Below are 20,563 nucleotides of genomic sequence, written 5' to 3' on the forward strand. Positions count from 1 at the left end.
CTCAACATGCCTCACTTCGCTCGTACTCAAAGCAGCCCCGCGCGGTATGATCACTGACACTGATGACATGATGAGAGAGAACCTTTTCGGATTTACATGTAAAACGGGGAAAGATACGCAAAACATAATGCAAAGTCTAAAGCCAAATTAAAGTTGTAATTATTTTAATTATTTTTACTTGCCAAATATTTGCATTTTGGAAAGGCAAGACACGTTCAAGATACTCAAGATACTTGCTGTGGAAAATCGCTCGGTCAAATGAGGTCACCTTCAGCTTCTGGTCGAATCAGGATAGAGTATGCAAATGAGGATGTTGCGGACTGATTTGAAGTTTACAACCCTGTTTCGAACAAACGCTTGTCATTTGGGCGCCCAATGCGTAGAATTATGACTATAGCACATATTACATTGCTTGTTTGACGTCAATAGTGTCTTTTGAAAAGTGGCAGTTTACTTAAAGTCTCGTCGACTGATTTCCAATATGGCGTCGGTCATTATGCTCATTAACATATTCATTTTTTTTTCAAATTACAAAAAAAAAATCATAAAAAATAAAAATGAGGATGTGCTGACTTGAAATTAACAAATCTGAGTAAGCTACCCCCTGCGCATCAACACGCCAGATATCAAAGCAATCTAATAAGAGGTTTTCAAGGAGTTGATGAAAATGACATTTTATGAAAAAAAATCATAAAAAATTGAAAATGGCACAGATCAACTTGGCATGAACAAATCTGAATAGCCTCCCCCCAGGGAACATGCACACCAAATATCGAAGAATTCCGACTGTCACTTCCGGAGTAGATAGTAAAAATATAAAAGTTTGACGGACACTTATGATTCACTCTACTCTCTATACCTCAATACCCACCTATACCTAAAGCTACGCTTTCAGCTTTCGCTGACAGCGGAGCTAAAAAAAAAAAGGCCAAAATTCAACAACGAACCTACATCTCATCCTTAAACAGTTACAATGAAGACTGTTCACTTTGCTGGGACAATTGTTCTATACCAGTTACAATGAAGACTATTCACTCTGCTGGGATAATTGTTCTATAGCAGTTACAATGAAGACTGTTCACCCTGCTGGAACAATTGTTCTATACCTATAGAACTTGACTTAATCTGATATAGAGCCAGGAGTTTGAACATTTTGATTTCTTTTACCTTGTTATAAGTCTATAGATAGTTACTTACCCTACTTGCCAAAACAGAATACCACCATCAGATCCACCACTAGTAAACAGGTTTTCATGGATAGGATGCCATGCAATGGCTGAAGAAAGAATAAGATTGAATTCTCTCACTTTCACAATAATAAAGATTGTTCCATTCACAAATAAACAATGGTATTATCAAATAGTCTTAATGAAACATCTAAATAACACCTTCTTATCAAATAGTCACTGAATCCTTATCTAACTGAATCTGAATCATTATCATCATATTGGCCATAGTCACCACCACCACCACCACCACTACTACTGCCGCCATTGCCATCATCGTCATCATCATCATCATCACCTTCTTCTTTGGTATAAATTTGTCTTTTAATTCCTAATGACTGGCAATTGCATACAAGGAGAGCCTCTATGCTAAATATATTGAACACATCACTCTACAATATAACACAATAACAAACTCCACACAGACAGAGCCGCCATTGCTAACTATATCGAACACATCACTCAACCATATAAAACAACAACAAACTCCACACATCTAGAGAGCCGCCATTGCTAACTATATCGAACACATCACTCAACCATATAAAACAACAACAAACTCCACACATCTAGAGAGCCACCATTGCTAACTATATTGAACACATCACTCTACCATATATAACAATAACAAACTCCACACAGACAGAGCCGCCATTGCTAACTATATCGAACACATCACTCAACCATATAAAACAACAACAAACTCCACACATCTAGAGAGCCACCATTGCTAACTATATTGAACACATCACTCTACCATATATAACAATAACAAACTCCACACATCTAGAGAGCCGCCATTGCTAACTATATTGAACACATCTCTCTACCATATAAAACAATAACAAACTCCACACATCGAGAGAGCCGCCATTGCTAACTATATTGAACACATCACTCTACCATATATAACAATAACAAACTCCACACACACAGAGCCGCCATTGCTAACTATATTGAACACATCACTCAACCATATAAAACAATAAGAAACTCCACACATCTAGAGAGCTGCCATTGTTAACTATATTGAACACATCACTCTACCATACAAAACAAGTCATTGAGAATGACATAGTCCCCGCTATGATTGGGTTTAAGGAATTATCACTACTCTGATCACGCAACAACACTTGTGAACCTAAATCAAACAGACTCAGATATGTTGTGTCTGCTTGTTGACATGGAACATGCCTACAACAATAAAGGATGGTTCGGGTATGGGGGATCATATCACGACGAAAATGGATATGCACATGTATGTCATAGAACACTGTCCTAATACCAACTTTGAATGAGATCTGTTCAAGCATGTCTGAGTTATGGCTTTGGACATAGAAAAATCGCAAACAAAATGGCTGCCAGGCGGCCATATTGGATCGTATGACAACAACAATGAATATGCACATGTATGTCATAGAACACTGTCCCAATACCAACTTTGAATGAGATCTGTTCAAGTATGTCTGAGTTATGGCTTTAGACAGGGAAAATTTGCAAACAAAATGGCTACTAGGCGGCCATATTGGATCGTATCATGACAACAATGAATATGCACATGTATGTCATAGAACACTGTCCAAATACCAACTTTGAATGAGATCTGTTCAAGTATGTCTGAGTTATGGCTTTGGACATGGAAAATTTGCAAACAAAATGGCTGCTAGGCGGCCATATTAGATCGTATCATGAAACAAATTGACGTGCATATGTATGCCATAGTATGTTGCCCCTGTACCAAGTTTGAAAAAAATCGGTCCCGGCATCTCCAAGAAACGGCTGCGGACGGACGGACGGAAGGACGGACGCACGCACGGACGCACGGACAGACGGAACCCAATCCATAAGTCCCAGTCCCGGACTTCGTCCGGCAGGGACTAACAACAAACTCCACACACACAGAGCCGCCATTGCTAACAATATTGAATACATCTCTCTACCATATAAAACAATAACAAACTCCACACATCTAGAGAGCCACCATTGCTAACTATATTGAACACATCACTCTACCATATATAACAATAACAAACTCCACACACACAGAGCCGCCATTACTAACTATATTGAACACATCTCTCTACCATATAACACAATAACAAACTCCACACAAAGAGAGCCGCCATTGCTAACTATATTGAACACATCGATCTACCATATAACACAATAACAAACTCCACACAAAGAGATTAACATTTCTCCAAAGACTCTCAATTCCTTCCCCATCATTATTTACTACTTACCAGTTGCCTCTTTCTTGTGTCCTCTGAATGTAAACATTTCTTTCATCATTCTGATATCAAATAACTTAATGAGATGATCTCTAGATGCTGTTAACAACCAATTACCATTCTGGTTCCATTTAGCCTCCATCACAGTACTTTTATGTGCATGTAGTGTAGCCAAACTGTGACCAGACTTAGGGTCCCATAGTTTGACAGGTTGCTGACTATCTTTACTACCAGAAACTAACAATGATTTCTGAGGATGCCAATCTACACACCTTACATCAGCACCATGACCTGTAATTAAGGATACATCAAAGCTCAGATTTAGTCAAATGAACTATGTCAGTTAAGGATATAGCAAAGCTCAGATTTATGCGTCCTGGACTACTGCTAATTTGGTAGTCTAGATACAATGTTTAGTAGTCTATGTGTCCTGGACTACTGCTAATTTGGTAGTCTAGATACAATGTTTAGTAGTCTATGTGTCCTGGACTACTGCTAATTTGGTAGTCTAGATACAATGTTTAGTAGTCTATGTGTCCTGGACTACTGCTAATTTGGTAGTCTAGATACAATGTTCAGTAGTTTATGTGTCCTGGACTACTGCTAATTTGGTAGTCTAGATACAATGTTTAGTAGTCTATGTGTCCTGGACTACTGCTAATTTGGTAGTCTAGATACAATGTTCAGTAGTTTATGTGTCCTGGACTACTGCTAATTTGGTAGTCTAGATACAATGTTTAGTAGTCTATGTGTCCTGGACTACTGCTAATTTGGTAGTCTAGATACAATGTTCAGTAGTCTATGTGTCCTGGACTACTGCTAATTTGGTAGTCTAGATACAATGTTTAGTAATAGCAGTCTATATGTCCTGGACTACTGCTAATTGGTTAGCGTGACTAGCTTGGAATCTACAGGTTGCAGGTTCCAGCCCTGTCGCTGCCTGCTGTTTGTTTCTGAGTGGCTAAAGACCTTCGGCAAGGTTTGAACCACGCTGTATAATTGGAGACCTGGTAGGATGTAGGTTGCAATGTGAAGGCTTTAAACCTATGCGCTCAAATGGCTGCAGTGGATTCTATGCTCCGAAGGGATTTAAGGACGACTAAAGGGCTGTTGTGCAATTCTGATCCGAGCCAGGGGTAATACTTGTAAAGCGCTTTGAGCACGGTGTGGGAAAGCACTATATAAGAATCCAACATTATTATTATTATTATTATTATTATTATTACAAGTGGAGGGGTTTAAATAGTATATAATAATAAAGCATTGTGTGAGAGACAATTTAGAGGAATGGTGCCTGTTGGTCCTATTGTCAATGAAATACAAAATACATTTTCCTTAGGAGGCCACATTTTGGGGCAATTTATGGCAATTACGATTTGGCAAAGGACAAAGGGCCACATTTTAGACCGAGCAAAATCAAATATAATGCAAAGTGGACCCGTTTTAGACTCTTGAGTTCGAAAAAACCCTGACCTCATTTTAGACCAAATGACTTGAAAACGAACCCAAAAGGTCGGCACATCAATGTATACTCAAATAAGGGAGTGCCCCCCCCCCCCCCCCCCCCGATATTTGTCTGAACAGCTTGCATCATGACCAAGCAATACATTGTTCTGTTATGATTTATAATGTTGCCGATAACATTCCCTGAAAACAATATTTGCAATGAGTCTTACTATATTTGTAATATTATTATTCCCAAATCGCTGACAGGTACAATTATTTTGATTATACAGTGTTGCAAAGTTTACTGAAAAGATTATCGATTTTTTCCGACACCCTGCAGGCACTCAGAGCTGTGCGAGTGTGATAAAATTGAGCCAGGTTTTTGAGCTATTGGTACTTACTTTATTGTTCACAATATATTTGTGTGCCGTTGTGGTGGAGTCAAATGATGTATCCATTCATTGCAAAACTTGGCCTCAGATTTCTGTTTGCTATGAAGACAGGTGTGCTTGATATTTAAGGATCATTTACAGAAATAATAGTTACCAACGCAACGTTAGATTTGTTTACGAATTACGTCGCTGTACCCATCATCAATGTCGCTTATCAGATGTCACACTAAATGATTGTGTTGCTTCCCATCAGAAAATTTAACTGAAGGTAAACCCACTACACTTTGGGCTTTTTAGTTTTGTCTGATAACCAGCCACCTTGAATACTATGTACTCACTTTATTTCACTTTCTCTTGATTGGGTTCATTACCATCCACACAGTGACACGAAGCAGTTTCATTGTCTTTCAAAAACGTACCCGTCCCGTTCGTACTGAAGACTTACTGTACATGTGGCGTGGTGTATCGTCTACGACTATATTTGCCTTGTATTAATTGTAAAATGAAATAAAATTTGAACATGCTGAACAGAACTTTGGCCAGGCATGTCTTATTTTTGTTTTATTTATTTATTTTTTTGTTTTGACGTAACTGTACTGTGTTGTGTCTATATGAACCTGTGTTTGCCATGATCCAGGTAGACACAACAATGGCAACACTGAATTGCAACATCAGTACAGCGTTGCGTCTTTTTATGTTGATTTCGACTATGATACATGCTATGTATCAAAATAAAAGCAATCAACAGTCTATTTGAAAGCAAGGCAGACAATCGGACTACGCATTATTGTTCAAAATCAAAAACAAAACAAAACATTATCATGAAGCTGACTTGCCTTCTTTATATCAGTTCAAACACAATTTTCGATTTCACTTTGATCATGAGCCACAACCGGGGAACTCCTAAATCGGTCAGGGAACTCAGTTATATTTACATGCTTACTGGCTCGGTAAAGGTCATTATTGTGATGGGCAAGTATAGTGTGTATACTTGTATTTTTTTGGAGTGTTGTGTTTTTTGGTTCATTGTGCACGATTGAAATAGAAGCAGGTGAAATGCACATAAAATCGTAAGTGCTAATTCGTATTGGGGAAGGAAACGAGGTCAAGTCAATTAATCTCTCAAAAAACTACCCGAAACAGTGTGTCATGGTGCCGTATATCATCTACCACTATTTTTGTCTCCTAAAATAAAATAAAATTTGAACATGCTGAAGAGAACTATGGCTAGGCATGTCTTAGAGTGCAATTTTTTGTTTCATTTATTTTCTCATTTTGTTTTGATTTTTGATGTGGGAGCGTGAGGTATTCACTGCACTGTGCGTCTGTGCTATGTCCATATGAACGTGTTTTCGCCATGTGTAATTTTCAAGGTAGACACAACATCATTGTTGTGTCTTTTTATATTGACTGCGTCAGTGGTACATGTTATTGTATCAAAATAAAAGCAATCAACTATCGGTAGTCTGCTTGAAAGCAAGACAAACAATCGGGACTACCATGCATTACAAAATATTTGCAATGCCCTTTCTGTTTTTAAGTCAACTTCGTGTAAATTTTAGCAACTTGTAAATTAATGATTATTCCTAGTCGTTCGGCAAAGTCATGTAAACAATAAACTAGTGAGTTGGTTGCTTTCATTGCCTATCATTTTGTGTATATGATGTGTGTACGGCACACCTCGTTCTGCATGCTGCATACACACATAAATGCAGTGCACATAACATGCGTGATTCGCGTGATAACTATAGCTACATTGTAATACATTCTAGTGACGTCAGTCGTCTTGCACGCGCAAAATAAACCAGTCGCCATCTTTATAATTCTGCACTTGTCAGCAATCTTCACGACTGAGAAATTCTGGATAATAATATTGATATTCCTGTAACAATCGATGTAGTGATACTGTGATCGATCCCTACTATATTGTGTCCTTATCGTTTGAATTTGGCATGTATCACTGGGACCTGGAAATATGTACGTACGCATATGCAAATCATGATGTTGTCAGTTGAGTTGGAGAATTTAAAGCAGACGATATTTTGTTGGATAAAATCCAAGTACAAACAATAATATACAGTTGGAGTCAACGATCATGTCAACTTGTACTCAAATGTGTGTGTACACTTACTTTGAAGATTTTGTGATAAAAGACTGAACCAAGCTGCGTAAATGGAATTGTCAAGGACTGCTGATACATTTTAGGTATTTACAATTTATTCTGGTGGTTTTAGAGTTTTAGAATTGCATAGGTTTGATACAGATAATTTCAAAACTCATGAAACCTTGTTACAACATATATCACCAACCAATACATTCAAACAGCAATGATGTTTTTTCCTAAATTTGAAATTTTAAAGTGTTTTATGTCTAATTTTTCAAAAAATCACATAATATGGTTATTTTGGTTACCATGGCAACTGATGTTCATTAAATGACCACTTTTTTTGAATTCAGCATGACAAACTACCCTTGGTAGTGGGGTCAATGTGCAAATAAAAAGATATTTATCAGATTTATAATGTTGTTTGTGAGATGTATGTGTATATAATGAAAACATAATTTTCACGTCTACCTTATGTTTCCATGGAAACAGCCATCCAATTTTATACAATTTATGTTACACCAGGTAGCACTAACTCATACATGTCTAATACAAGGACATTTTTTCACTGTATTATCTTTTTTTTTCAATGTTTTATGTCAATTTTTGGAAAAAGGTTTAACATATTAAGGGGATTTTGGTTACCATGGCAACAGATGTTCATAAAATGACCCCCTTTTTTGAACTCAGCATACAAAACTACCCCAGGTAATGTGGCTAATATTCGAATAAACCCGATTATTATAAAAATTATGATTTCTATGTACTATTATTATTATTATTATTATTATTATTATTATTACTTATCCCTATATTATACAGCCCATTTCAAGTTACCGTTCAACAGCTCTTTTTGATTTAACCCCACAGTAACCATTAATTTTGAAAACTGGACATGCTACTAATCACATGATTTAATGAATGATTATTTGACATTTTATCTCAAAGAAATGACTTAAAGTGCCACCATGCAGACAGTAAATGCAGACATCAAAACATTGTAGTACTGAAAGTAAGTTTTTCATTGATGCATAACACATGAAGATTGGACAATGGGGAAAAATGGGGAATACTTTTTAGTGTCCCCATGTGTATACATGAACGACCACACACCAAGCATGGACGGTTTAATACCCAACAATTTTCATTCAGCTTTATTCAAACGTAATTATGATTGTTGTTTCAATGTCAAAAACAGTACTTAACTTTAAAAGAAATAAAATGCATAAAATAACATGGTATTTCCAATGAAATCTGGAAGTTTTTTTATGAAAGTAGGAAAGGTATATGGAGCAATTAGATATCTAACTAACAATGAGTATCACATCATGACACTGTCCATCTAATATGTCCGGATGCCCACGTTGTACAGATTAGTCAACTATGGTGAACTTATTGTTATTAGTGACAGTGATTGAAGATGAAGGTAGGCGAGAGTATCATCAGTTTTGTGCTTATTAAATATCATAATCCTGGTAGTTTTGCAATGTATTTAATTTAGTAAACCAAAGCGAGAATAGCTTAAACTACCCAGTTCTGGACCACTGAAATTTAAAAGGAAAACATGCTAGTCCCCCAAAACACCTCTAACATACAACTTTTTGAGAATATTCATATATACATGTATACATGTGACTGTCAATCCATCAGACACCCAGCCAGCCAGACTACACGACAGAGTCACACACAACAAAGGCACACATGCACACACAAAGGCAGGCACACATACACACATATGCACACACACACACGCATACATACATGTACATGCACACACACACACACGCACATACACACACGCACACATACACACACACACACACACACACACACACACACACGCACATACACACACACACTTAAAGCTTGGTACAAATTGTCATAATACTGCCAAATGAAAGATTTCCATTTCTATTTTTTATTAAAGTGTATTCCCAAATCAGGATTATCAAAAAAATACTTCCAAGTGATAGCAAGAGAAAGGTGATCTACAAGTACATTACAATTGCCATAGAAACCTACCTCTGAGTATCCGCTCCTCATGGCATCTCATGAAATCCCATATACGAACTGTACCATCATCAGAACAGGTAGCAAATTTATTATCAGTTGGGCAGAAACTGTCAAAATAGATAATGAAAGGAATTGTGTTGTATAAAAATAACACCAATGGAGCTGTAGCACAACTGTACACTTTTTAAAAATGTTTATCCACATCTATGCTAGGTATAGGTGTTCATTTGCTGAATGACTATCCAGTTGACTATCCAACCCTGTTGTTATCTTTGCAATATATGCAATCATTTGGCTGTTGCTATGGGCATAGTCATGTTGCTAGATATATTTGCATACATTTATATTTGCATACATTGGAATCATCATGTCATGAACAATTCTTTGCCATGCCTATAGCACTACTGAACCTTATCAGTTAAGTTGCGCCAACTGCATACCATTCAGCTAGCACATTCATCCCCATAACCTGTTATCCTGGAATCATTCATACTAAGCTGGCACAAAGATGTGTATTTGCATTCAAACTGGACAACATATCCAAGGGGACCCAAAACAAGGACAGCACGTGACACAGAAGGGGGGGGGGGACAATAGTCACACTGGAAAGATACATAGGTATGTGTTGGCCAAAGGTTTACTTTTGGGCGATTTGAGTCTCAGATGGGGGTTTGCTGTTTGCATTTATTTTGTCTGAAAGGGGGGTCTTGGGAAAGGTGAACAAACAATCTATTACCCCAAACCACTGAGTTGGGACATAAATGGTTACAGTGCCATATAGAGAAAAGCCCACAAAATAGGGACAAAATAGGACCATACTGATTTGTCACGTGTCTTTGCATTCAGTTTGAAGTTTGAACTTTGTATGTTGAATCTGAAAGTTATCAGCATTTTTGATAAGATTCATCTAAACCATAACTGAGGTACACTTTGTTTTCTTACTTGTACATTTGTATCACCAGATCATTGCTACAGTTAGTTTGATCTGCATCTGGATGTTGACACAGGCAAACAAAGCAGAACAAGAGGTGTATATAATCAGGGAGTTCATGTCTAGGTGAAATCATAGAGTACAAAATACTACTCTATAAAACCCTGGGGAGAACCCTGATTATTAGGTGAAATCATAGGGTGGCACCCTTGGCTCTGAATGCCTGGGGAGAACCCTGATTATTAGGTGAAATCATAGGGTGGCACCCTTGGCTCTGAATGCCTGGGGAGAACCCTGATTATTAGGTGAAATCATAGATGAGAACCCACTGCTCTATAAAAGCCTGGAGAGAACCCTGATTATTAGGTGAAATATTAGGGTGAAACCCATTTAATACTCTAAATGCTTAGGGAGTGCCATGATTATTTGGTGAAATCAGCGTTGAACCAATTACTCTTTAAAGGCCTTGGGAGAGCCAGATAACGGGGCAAAATTATAGAGTGGGCCCCAGTGCCAACTGGCAACCCTCGTCTACAAATCCATAACAGGTTATGCACCTAGTTACCTCACTGAAATGTTCAGACTTTCCAACTGAATTCATCTTCATAACACAAGACAGGCCAGTAAAGGTAACATATACATCCCTACAGCTAAAAGTGAATGTGGGAAATGGGCATTTCACTATAGTGGCGCTGTTCTATGGAACAATCTACCCCTATCCATAACATTAGCTTCAAACTCATCGATATTTAAAAGACATCTTAAGAATGAAGTCTGGTAGAGTAATTGGATAACTTTTAAAGTATACTGTGCATCTGTAACATTTTGTCCTGGTTTGTCCAGGGCCTCCCTTTTTTTTTTCTTTTTTTGTTGTTGTTTTTTTCTGTGTATGTAATCTTGCAACAGGTTCCATTGGCCGGGAGAACAGTGCTAATGCACTGAAATGGTGTCTGTATATAAAAGTTAATAAATAAATAAATAAATAAAAACAACTCTACAAATGCTTTGAGGAGAACCCTACTTTTATAAGGTGAAACCATAGGTAGGAACCCACTACTCTATAAAGGCATGGGTAGAACCGTGATTGTCAGGTGAAATCATAGGGTGGAACCCACTACTCTATAAAGGCATGGGTAGAACCCTGATTGTCAGGTGAAACCATAGGTAGGAACCCACTACTCTATAAAGGCATGGGTAGAACCCTGATTGTCAGGTGAAATCATAGGGTGGAACCCACTACTCTATAAAGGCATGGGTAGAACCCTGATTGTCAGGTGAAATCATAGGTAGGAACCCACTACTCTATAAAGGCATGGGTAGAACCCTGATTGTCAGGTGAAATCATAGGATGGAACCCACTACTCTATAAAGGCATGGGTAGAACCCTGATTATCAGGTGAAACCATAGGTAGGAACCCACTACTCTATAAAGGCATGGGTAGAACCCTGATTGTCAGGTGAAATCATAGGGTGGAACCCACTACTCTATAAAGGCATGGGTAGAACCCTGATTGTCAGGTGAAATCATAGGTAGGAACCCACTACTCTATAAAGGCATGGGTAGAACCCTGATTGTCAGGTGAAATCATAGGATGGAACCCACTACTCTATAAAGGCATGGGTAGAACCCTGATTGTCAGGTGAAACCATAGGTAGGAACCCACTACTCTATAAAGGCATGGGTAGAACCCTGATTGTCAGGTGAAACCATAGGTAGGAACCCACTACTCTATAAAGGCATGGGTAGAACCCTGATTATCAGGTGAAACCATAGGTAGGAACCCACTACTCTATAAAGGCATGGGTAGAACCCTGATTGTCAGGTGAAACCATAGGTAGGAACCCACTACTCTATAAAGGCATGGATAGAACCCTGATTGTCAGGTGAAACCATAGGTAGGAACCCACTACTCTATAAAGGCATGGGTAGAACCCTGATTATCAGGTGAAACCATAGGTAGGAACCCACTACTCTATAAAGGCATGGGTAGAACCCTGATTGTCAGGTGAAACCATAGGTAGGAACCCACTACTCTATAAAGGCATGGGTAGAACCCTGATTGTCAGGTGAAACCATAGGTAGGAACCCACTACTCTATAAAGGCATGGGTAGAACCCTGATTGTCAGGTGAAATCATAGGTAGGAACCCACTACTCTATAAAGGCATGGGTAGAACCCTGATTGTCAGGTGAAACCATAGGGTGGAACCCACTACTCTATAAAGGCATGGGTAGAACCCTGATTATCAGGTGAAACCATAGGTAGGAACCCACTACTCTATAAAGGCATGGGTAGAACCCTGATGCAAATGTAACACGTGTGAATAATTTAATAATGAAATGCGTTTGGCACCCAGGTGATAGGCAGATCTTTGCAGACCATCTTAAGTCAGCTGCACAGAATTTGAATACTATTATTGAGAGGCCAGGTATGGGTGCATTTACTGGTATCGATTTGATGACACGTGAACTTCTTTCTGTTGCAAAACATTCTGGTATGCTTCAATCTGTTAAGTCCGGGCCACAGAATTTTCGTCAACAACCACCTTGGTATGATAGGGATTGTTCACTACTAAAACGTGAGAAATACCGTCTTTTAAGATCTTTCCGGCAATCAAATGACATATCTATACTTCGTGAATACAAAAGTGCCAGGCAAAGGTTTAAAAACACAGTGTTCAGTAAGCGACAGGCGTATTTTAACGATATGAAGAAGTGTCTAGTTTTAAATTCTACTGAACCAAAACAGTTCTGGAATACCTTGAGAAGATTATTGTCTTGCCGTGCACCAACTAATACGATTAGTCAAAATGACTGGTTTCATTATTTTCAAAATCTGTTTTTACAAAATGCTAGCGAATTTGAGGAATTTACTACTTCTGATGAATTGATAGAAATGTTAGACTCTGCCGGAAATGATCTACATGATTTCGATATTGACTTTGATATTTTGAATGGTCCAATTAAGAACGACGAAATTATACTTGCAATAAGCAAACTTAAAGACGGAAAATCTGCGGGTTTGGACTGTCTTCTTGGTGAATTTTTTAAGTACAATGTAGACTTCCTTGTGCCGTATTTGTGTATCATTTTTAATGATTTGTTTGAATCAGGTAAATTTCCAAGTGATTGGGCAAAGGCGATATTGATTCCTATTCACAAGAAAGGCTCTATCAATTCTCCAGATAACTATCGTGGCATTTCATTATTGAGTATTTTCAGCAAAATTTTTACTTCCATCTTGAACACTCGTTTGACATACTGGGCGGAACTCCTTGGCAAGGTAGATGAAGCACAAGCTGGATTTAGGAGAGGCTATTCAACGTTTGACAATATTTTTATTTTGCAAAGCTTAGTTCAGAAATATCTCACGTTGAGACGTGGCAAATTTTACTGTGCTTTCGTCGATTTCTCAAAGGCGTTTGACTCAGTTGAACGCCAGCGTTTGTGGTATCTCCTGTTAAAAGGAGGTGTAAATGGTAAAATGTTCAAAATCCTTTATGCTATTTATCAAGATGTTAAGGCATGTGTAAGAACCTCCGAAGGGCTTACTGATTATTTTAGCTGTGTCATTGGAGTCCGTCAGGGCTGCATGATGAGCCCTTTCTTGTTTTCGTTTTTTATAAATGAATTGCCTAAAGAACTAGCCAAAGGAGGATCTAGAGGTGTACAACTGTACCCTGACTTGACTGAAATTTTCTGTATTCTTTTTGCAGACGATGTAGCTCTTGTTTCGGATTCAATTATAGGACTTCAGCGTCAACTAAATTCATTAAGTAATTACTGCGACCATTGGAAACTAGTTGTCAATTTATCAAAGACCAAAGTTGTTACATTCAAAGCAGGTGGGCCTCTCTCCAGGATGGAGAGGTGGACCTACAAGGGTCAACCAGTTGATGTTGTCTCCTATTATAAGTACTTGGGTCTATTAATTTCTTGTCGCTTGCAATGGTCTATGGCTACGAAAACGTTGGCTCAACAAGCTAGAAAAGTACTGTTTAGTTTAGTAAGGGCAACCAAAAAGACAGGAATGTTGTCATACGATACGTTTTTTAAACTGTTTGACACGATGATTTTGCCTATTTTGTCCTACGGGTCAGAAGTTTGGGGGTACGAGCAGTTTGATTCACTTGAAAGAATTCATCATCTGGCATGTCGCTCTTTTCTAGGTGTTTTTAGTAATGCTCCAAATGTCGCTGTGTTAGGAGATTGTGGCAGATATCCCATATCCCATTTATTTGTATACTGCTAAACGTTGTGTATTGTCAGGTGAAACCATAGGTAGGAACCCACTACTCTATAAAGGCATGGGTAGAACCCTGATTGTCAGGTGAAATCATAGGGTTGAACCCACTACTCTATAAAGGCATGGGTAGAACCCTGATTATCAGGTGAAATCATAGGTAGGAACCCACTACTCTATAAAGGCATGGGTAGAACCCTGATTGTCAGGTGAAATCATAGGTAGGAACCCACTACTCTATAAAGGCATGGGTAGAACCCTGATTGTCAGGTGAAACCATAGGGTGGAACCCACTACTCTATAAAGGCATGGGTAGAACCCTGATTATCAGGTGAAACCATAGGTAGGAACCCACTACTCTATAAAGGCATGGGTAGAACCCTGATTGTCAGGTGAAACCATAGGTAGGAACCCACTACTCTATAAAGGCATGGGTAGAACCCTGATTGTCAGGTGAAATCATAGGGTTGAACCCACTACTCTATAAAGGCATGGGTAGAACCCTGATTATCAGGTGAAATCATAGGTAGGAACCCACTACTCTATAAAGGCATGGGTAGAACCCTGATTGTCAGGTGAAATCATAGGATGGAACCCACTACTCTATAAAGGCATGGGTAGAACCCTGATTGTCAGGTGAAATCATAGGGTTGAACCCACTACTCTATAAACCCACTACTCTATGGAGTCATGATGGGTGAATGGTTAGCGTGACCGGCTTGGAACCTACAGGTTGCAGGTTCGAGCACCGTCGCTGCCTGCTGTTTGTTTCTGAGTGGCTAAAGTCCTTGGGCAAGATTTGAACCACGACTGTGCCTCAGTCAACCCAGCTGTATAACTGGGGACCTGGTAGGATGTTGGTTGCAATGTGAAGGCTTTAATCCTATGCGCTTAAATGGCTGCAATGGATTGTATGCTCCCCGGGGAGTTGAGGAAGACTAAAGGGCCATTGTGCTGTTCTGATCTGAGCCAGGGGTAATAATTGTAAAGCGCTTTGAGCACGGAGTGGGAAAGCGCTATATAAGAACCCAACATTATTATTATTATTAAAGGCATGGGTAGAACCCTGATTGTCAGGTGAAATCATAGGATGGAACCCACTACTCTATAAAGGCATGGGTAGAACCCTGATTGTCAGGTGAAATCATAGGGTTGAACCCACTACTCTATAAAGGCATGGGTAGAACCCTGATTGTCAGGTGAAACCATAGGGTGGAACCCACTACTCTATAAAGGCCTGGGTAGAACCCTGATTGTCAGGTGAAACCATAGGTAGGAACCCACTACTCTATAAAGGCATGGGTAGAACCCTGATTGTCAGGTGAAATCATAGGATGGAACCCACTACTCTATAAAGGCATGGGTAGAACCCTGATTGTCAGGTGAAATCATAGGGTTGAACCCACTACTCTATAAAGGCATGGGTAGAACCCTGATTGTCAGGTGAAATCATAGGGTTGAACCCACTACTCTATAAAGGCATGGGTAGAACCGTGATTGTCAGGTGAAATCATAGGGTTGAACCCACTACTCTATAAAGGCATGGGTAGAACCCTGATTGTCAGGTGAAATCATTGGGTTGAACCCACTACTCTATAAAGGCATGGGTAGAACCCTGATTGTCAGGTGAAATCATAGGTAGGAACCCACTACTCTATAAAGGCATGGGTAGAACCCTGATTGTCAGGTGAAATCATAGGGTGGAACCCACTACTCTATAAAGGCCTGGGTAGAACCCTGATTGTCAGGTGAAATCATAGGTAGGAACCCACTACTCTATAAAGGCCTGGGTAGAACCCTGATTATCAGGTGAAATCATAGGTAGGAACCCACTACTCTATAAAGGCATGGGTAGAACCCTGATTGTCAGGTGAAATCATAGGATGGAACCCACTACTCTATAAAGGCATGGGTAGAACCCTGATTGTCAGGTGAAATCATTGGGTTGAACCCACTACTCTATAAAGGCATGGGTAGAACCCTGATTGTCAGGTGAAATCATTGGGTTGAACCCACTACTCTATAAAGGCATGGGTAGAACCCTGATTGTCAGGTGAAATCATAGGTAGGAACCCACTACTCTATAAAGGCATGGGTAGAACCCTGATTATCAGGTGAAATCATAGGATAGAACCCACTACTCTATAAAGGCATGGGTAGAACCCTGATTGTCAGGTGAAATCATAGGGTGGAACCCACTACTCTATAAAGGCCTGGGTAGAACCCTGATTGTCAGGTGAAATCATAGGTAGGAACCCACTACTCTATAAAGGCATGGGTAGAACCCTGATTGTCAGGTGAAATCATAGGGTGGAACCCACTACTCTATAAAGGCATGGGTAGAACCCTGATTATCAGGTGAAATCATAGGTAGGAACCCACTACTCTATAAAGGCATGGGTAGAACCCTGATTGTCAGGTGAAATCATAGGATGGAACCCACTACTCTATAAAGGCATGGGTAGAACCCTGATTGTCAGGTGAAATCATAGGGTTGAACCCACTACTCTATAAAGGCATGGGTAGAACTCTGATTGTCAGGTGAAATCATAGGTAGGAACCCACTACTCTATAAATTGTTCCAAAGTTTGGAGCTTTCAAAACAAGTCATTGAGAATGACATAGTCCCCGCTATGATTGGGTTTTAAGGAATTATCACTACTCTGATCACGCAACAACAATTGTGAACCTAAATCAAACAGACTTAGATATGTTTTGTCTGCTTGTTGGACATGGAAAATGCCTACAACAATAAAGGATTGGTCGGGTATGGGGGATCATATCACGATGAAAATGGATATGCACATGTATGTCATAGAACACTGTCCTAATACCAACCTTGAATGTGATCTGTTCAAGCATGTCTGAGTTATGGCTTTAGACATGAAAATTCACAAACAAAATGGCTGCTAGGCAGCCATATTGGATCGTATCATGACAACAATGAATATGCACATATATGCCATGGAACACTGTCCTAATACCAACTTTGAATGAGATCTGTTCAAGCATGTCTGAGTTATGGCTTTAGACATGAAAATTCACAAACAAAATGGCTGCTAGGCGGCCATATTGGATCGTATCATGACAACAATGAATATGCACATATATGCCATAGAACACTGTCCTAATACCAACTTTGAATGAGATCTGTTCAAGCATGTCTGAGTTATGGCTTTAGACAGGGAAAATTTGCAAACAAAATGGCTGCTAGGTGGCCATATTGGATCATATCATGAAACAAATTGACGTGCATATGTATGCCATTGTATGTTGCCCCTGTACCAAGTTTGAAAACAATCAGTCCAGGCATCTCCAAGAAACGGCTGCGGACGGACAGACGGATGCACGGACGCACGGACACATGGACAGACGGAACCCAATCCATATGTCCCCGTCCCGGACTTCGTCCGGCAGGAACTAACTAAATGACTGAGTAAACCAACAACAATTTGAAAGTGGCAAATACAAAAGATTGCTGGTGCAGGAATGGGTACTCATTTGAGTATTTGAACTTCTTTCATGAAGGAGGTCAGAAAGGTACATTGGAGCAAGATTATGTATACATTTAAATATCAGAATATACTTGTTAAAAAAGAAATGATCTCTTTTCGAGTGTTAAAATATGAAGTTGTTTAAAAAGATCAATACTGGAATTCCCTTTGGATTGCATTTCCATGGTAGAGATATCTAAAATTAGTCAAATTGCTCACTTATGAAGTTTATATAATTATCAGATGAAATCTGATAGGGTAGAACCCACTACTCCATAAACACCTGAGGAAAACCCTGATAATAGAGGAAATCTGATAGAGTCGAGCCCACTACTCCATAAACACCTGAGGAAAACCCTGATAATAGATGAAATCTGATAGGGTAGAACCCACTTCTCCATAAACACCTGGGGGAAACCCTGATAATAGATGAAATCTGATAGAGTAAAACCCAACACTCCATAAACACCTGGGGAAAACCCTGATAATAGATGAAATGATAGGGTTGAACCCACTACTTTACAGTGGCCTTTGGGAGAACCTGGATCATTAGATGTAATCCGATACGTTGGAACTCACTACTCTATAAATGCCCGGGGTAAACCCTGATAATATGTGAAATCATAGGGTCGAACCCACAAGTCTATAAAAGCCTTGGGAGAACCCAGATTATTGGGCAAAATCAGGGCGGAACCCACTACTCTATAAAGGCCTGGATTAAACCCAGATTATTGGGCAAATTCATAGGGTGGAACCCACTACTCTATAAAGGCCTGGGTTAAACCCAGATTATTGGGCAAATTCATAGGGTGGAACCCACTACTCTATAAAGGCCTGGGTTAAACCCAGATTATTGGGCAAATTCATAGGGTGGAACCCACTACTCTATAAAGGCCTGGGTTAAACCCAGATTATTGGGCAAATTCATAGGGTGGAACCCACAACTCTATAAAGGCCTGGGTTAAACCCAGATTATTGGGCAAATTCATAGGGTGGAACCCACTACTCTATAAAGGCCTGGGTTAAACCCAGATTATTGGGCAAATTCATAGGGTGGAACCCACTACTCTTGAAGGCCTGGGTTAAACCCAGATTATTGGGCAAATTCATAGGGTGGAACCCACTACTCTATAAAGGCCTGGGTTAAACCCAGAGCATTGGGCAAATTCATAGGGTGGAACCCACTACTCTTGAAGGCCTGGGTTAAACCCAGATTATTGGGCAAATTCATAGGGTGGAACCCACTACTCTATAAAGGCCTGGGTTAAACCCAGATTATTGGGCAAATTCATAGGGTGGAACCCACTACTCTTGAAGGCCTGGGTTAAACCCAGATTATTGGGCAAATTCATAGGGTGGAACCCACTACTCTATAAAGGCCTGGGTAGAACCCAGATTATTGGGTAAAATCATAGGGTTGGACCCAGTGACTACTCTGTAAAGGCCTTGAGGAAAGCCCTAAGTTTATTTGGCAATATCATAGTGTGGAACTCACTATGTGAAGAACACTTACTTGGTGAAATCACAAGGAATCCAATACTCTATAAAGTATTTGGGAGAACCTGGATCATTAGATGTAATCCGATACGTTGGAACTCACTACTCTATAAATGCCCGGGGTAAACCCTGATAATATGTGAAATCATAGGGTCGAACCCACAAGTCTATAAAAGCCTTGGGAGAACCCAGATTATTGGGCAAAATCAGGGCGGAACCCACTACTCTATAAAGGCCTGGATTAAACCCAGATTATTGGGCAAATTCATAGGGTGGAACCCACTACTCTATAAAGGCCTGGGTTAAACCCAGATTATTAGGCAAATTCATAGGGTGGAACCCACTACTCTATAAAGGCCTGGGTTAAACCCAGATTATTGGGCAAATTCATAGGGTGGAACCCACTACTCTATAAAGGCCTGGGTAGAACCCAGATTATTGGGTAAAATCATAGGGTTGGACCCAGTGACTACTCTGTAAAGGCCTTGAGGAAAGCCCTAAGTTTATTTGGCAATATCATAGTGTGGAACTCACTATGTGAAGAACACTTACTTGGTGAAATCACAAGGAATCCAATACTCTATAAAGGTCTGGGAAGAACCCTGAAAATTAGATTGGTGAAATGACAGGGCAGAATCAACTAATATATACAAAAGGCCTTGAAAGAAAGTCAACAAACCAGTAAGTGAAATCAGGGGTTAAATGCTTATGCTGAATTAGGATTCAATTCTGAGTGAGAAAATTGTTTGGCAGATGTAGAAATAGTTAATGAAATAATCCTATCTAATCCCATGGCTTAAATGATCAGATGACACTAATGGCAGAAATGGGAACTGAATCATAGGCCATTAAATCACATGGTGGAACCCACTACCAAGCCCAGTGATTACTTACACAGATGAGCATGACAGATTGTTCTGTGTACAGTTATATGCTATAGCTAGTCCTTTTCTTCAAACACATGCCGCCTACCTGTAGGCTGGGAA

At 39.5% G+C, this 20,563-nt stretch overlaps 1 protein-coding gene across 3 annotated transcripts in view; it reads right to left on the bottom strand.

Moving 5' to 3' along the window:
* LOC144451462 (uncharacterized) overlaps positions 1-20,563 on the bottom strand; it is a 120,852-nt gene that overhangs the window by 36,750 nt on the left and 63,539 nt on the right. For all 3 annotated transcript variants that reach the window (XM_078142303.1, XM_078142302.1, XM_078142301.1), the window contains exons 7-9: positions 9,422-9,519; positions 3,470-3,748; positions 1,198-1,276 (exon numbers count right to left, since the gene is read on the bottom strand). In XM_078142303.1, coding sequence (XP_077998429.1) covers positions 1,198-1,276; positions 3,470-3,748; positions 9,422-9,519 — 456 coding nt within the window. The remainder of the gene's footprint in view (positions 1-1,197; positions 1,277-3,469; positions 3,749-9,421; positions 9,520-20,563) is intronic.

Source organism: Glandiceps talaboti, chromosome 21 (assembly GCF_964340395.1).
Source record: "Glandiceps talaboti chromosome 21, keGlaTala1.1, whole genome shotgun sequence".
NCBI classification, from domain to species: Eukaryota; Metazoa; Hemichordata; class Enteropneusta; family Spengelidae; genus Glandiceps; species Glandiceps talaboti.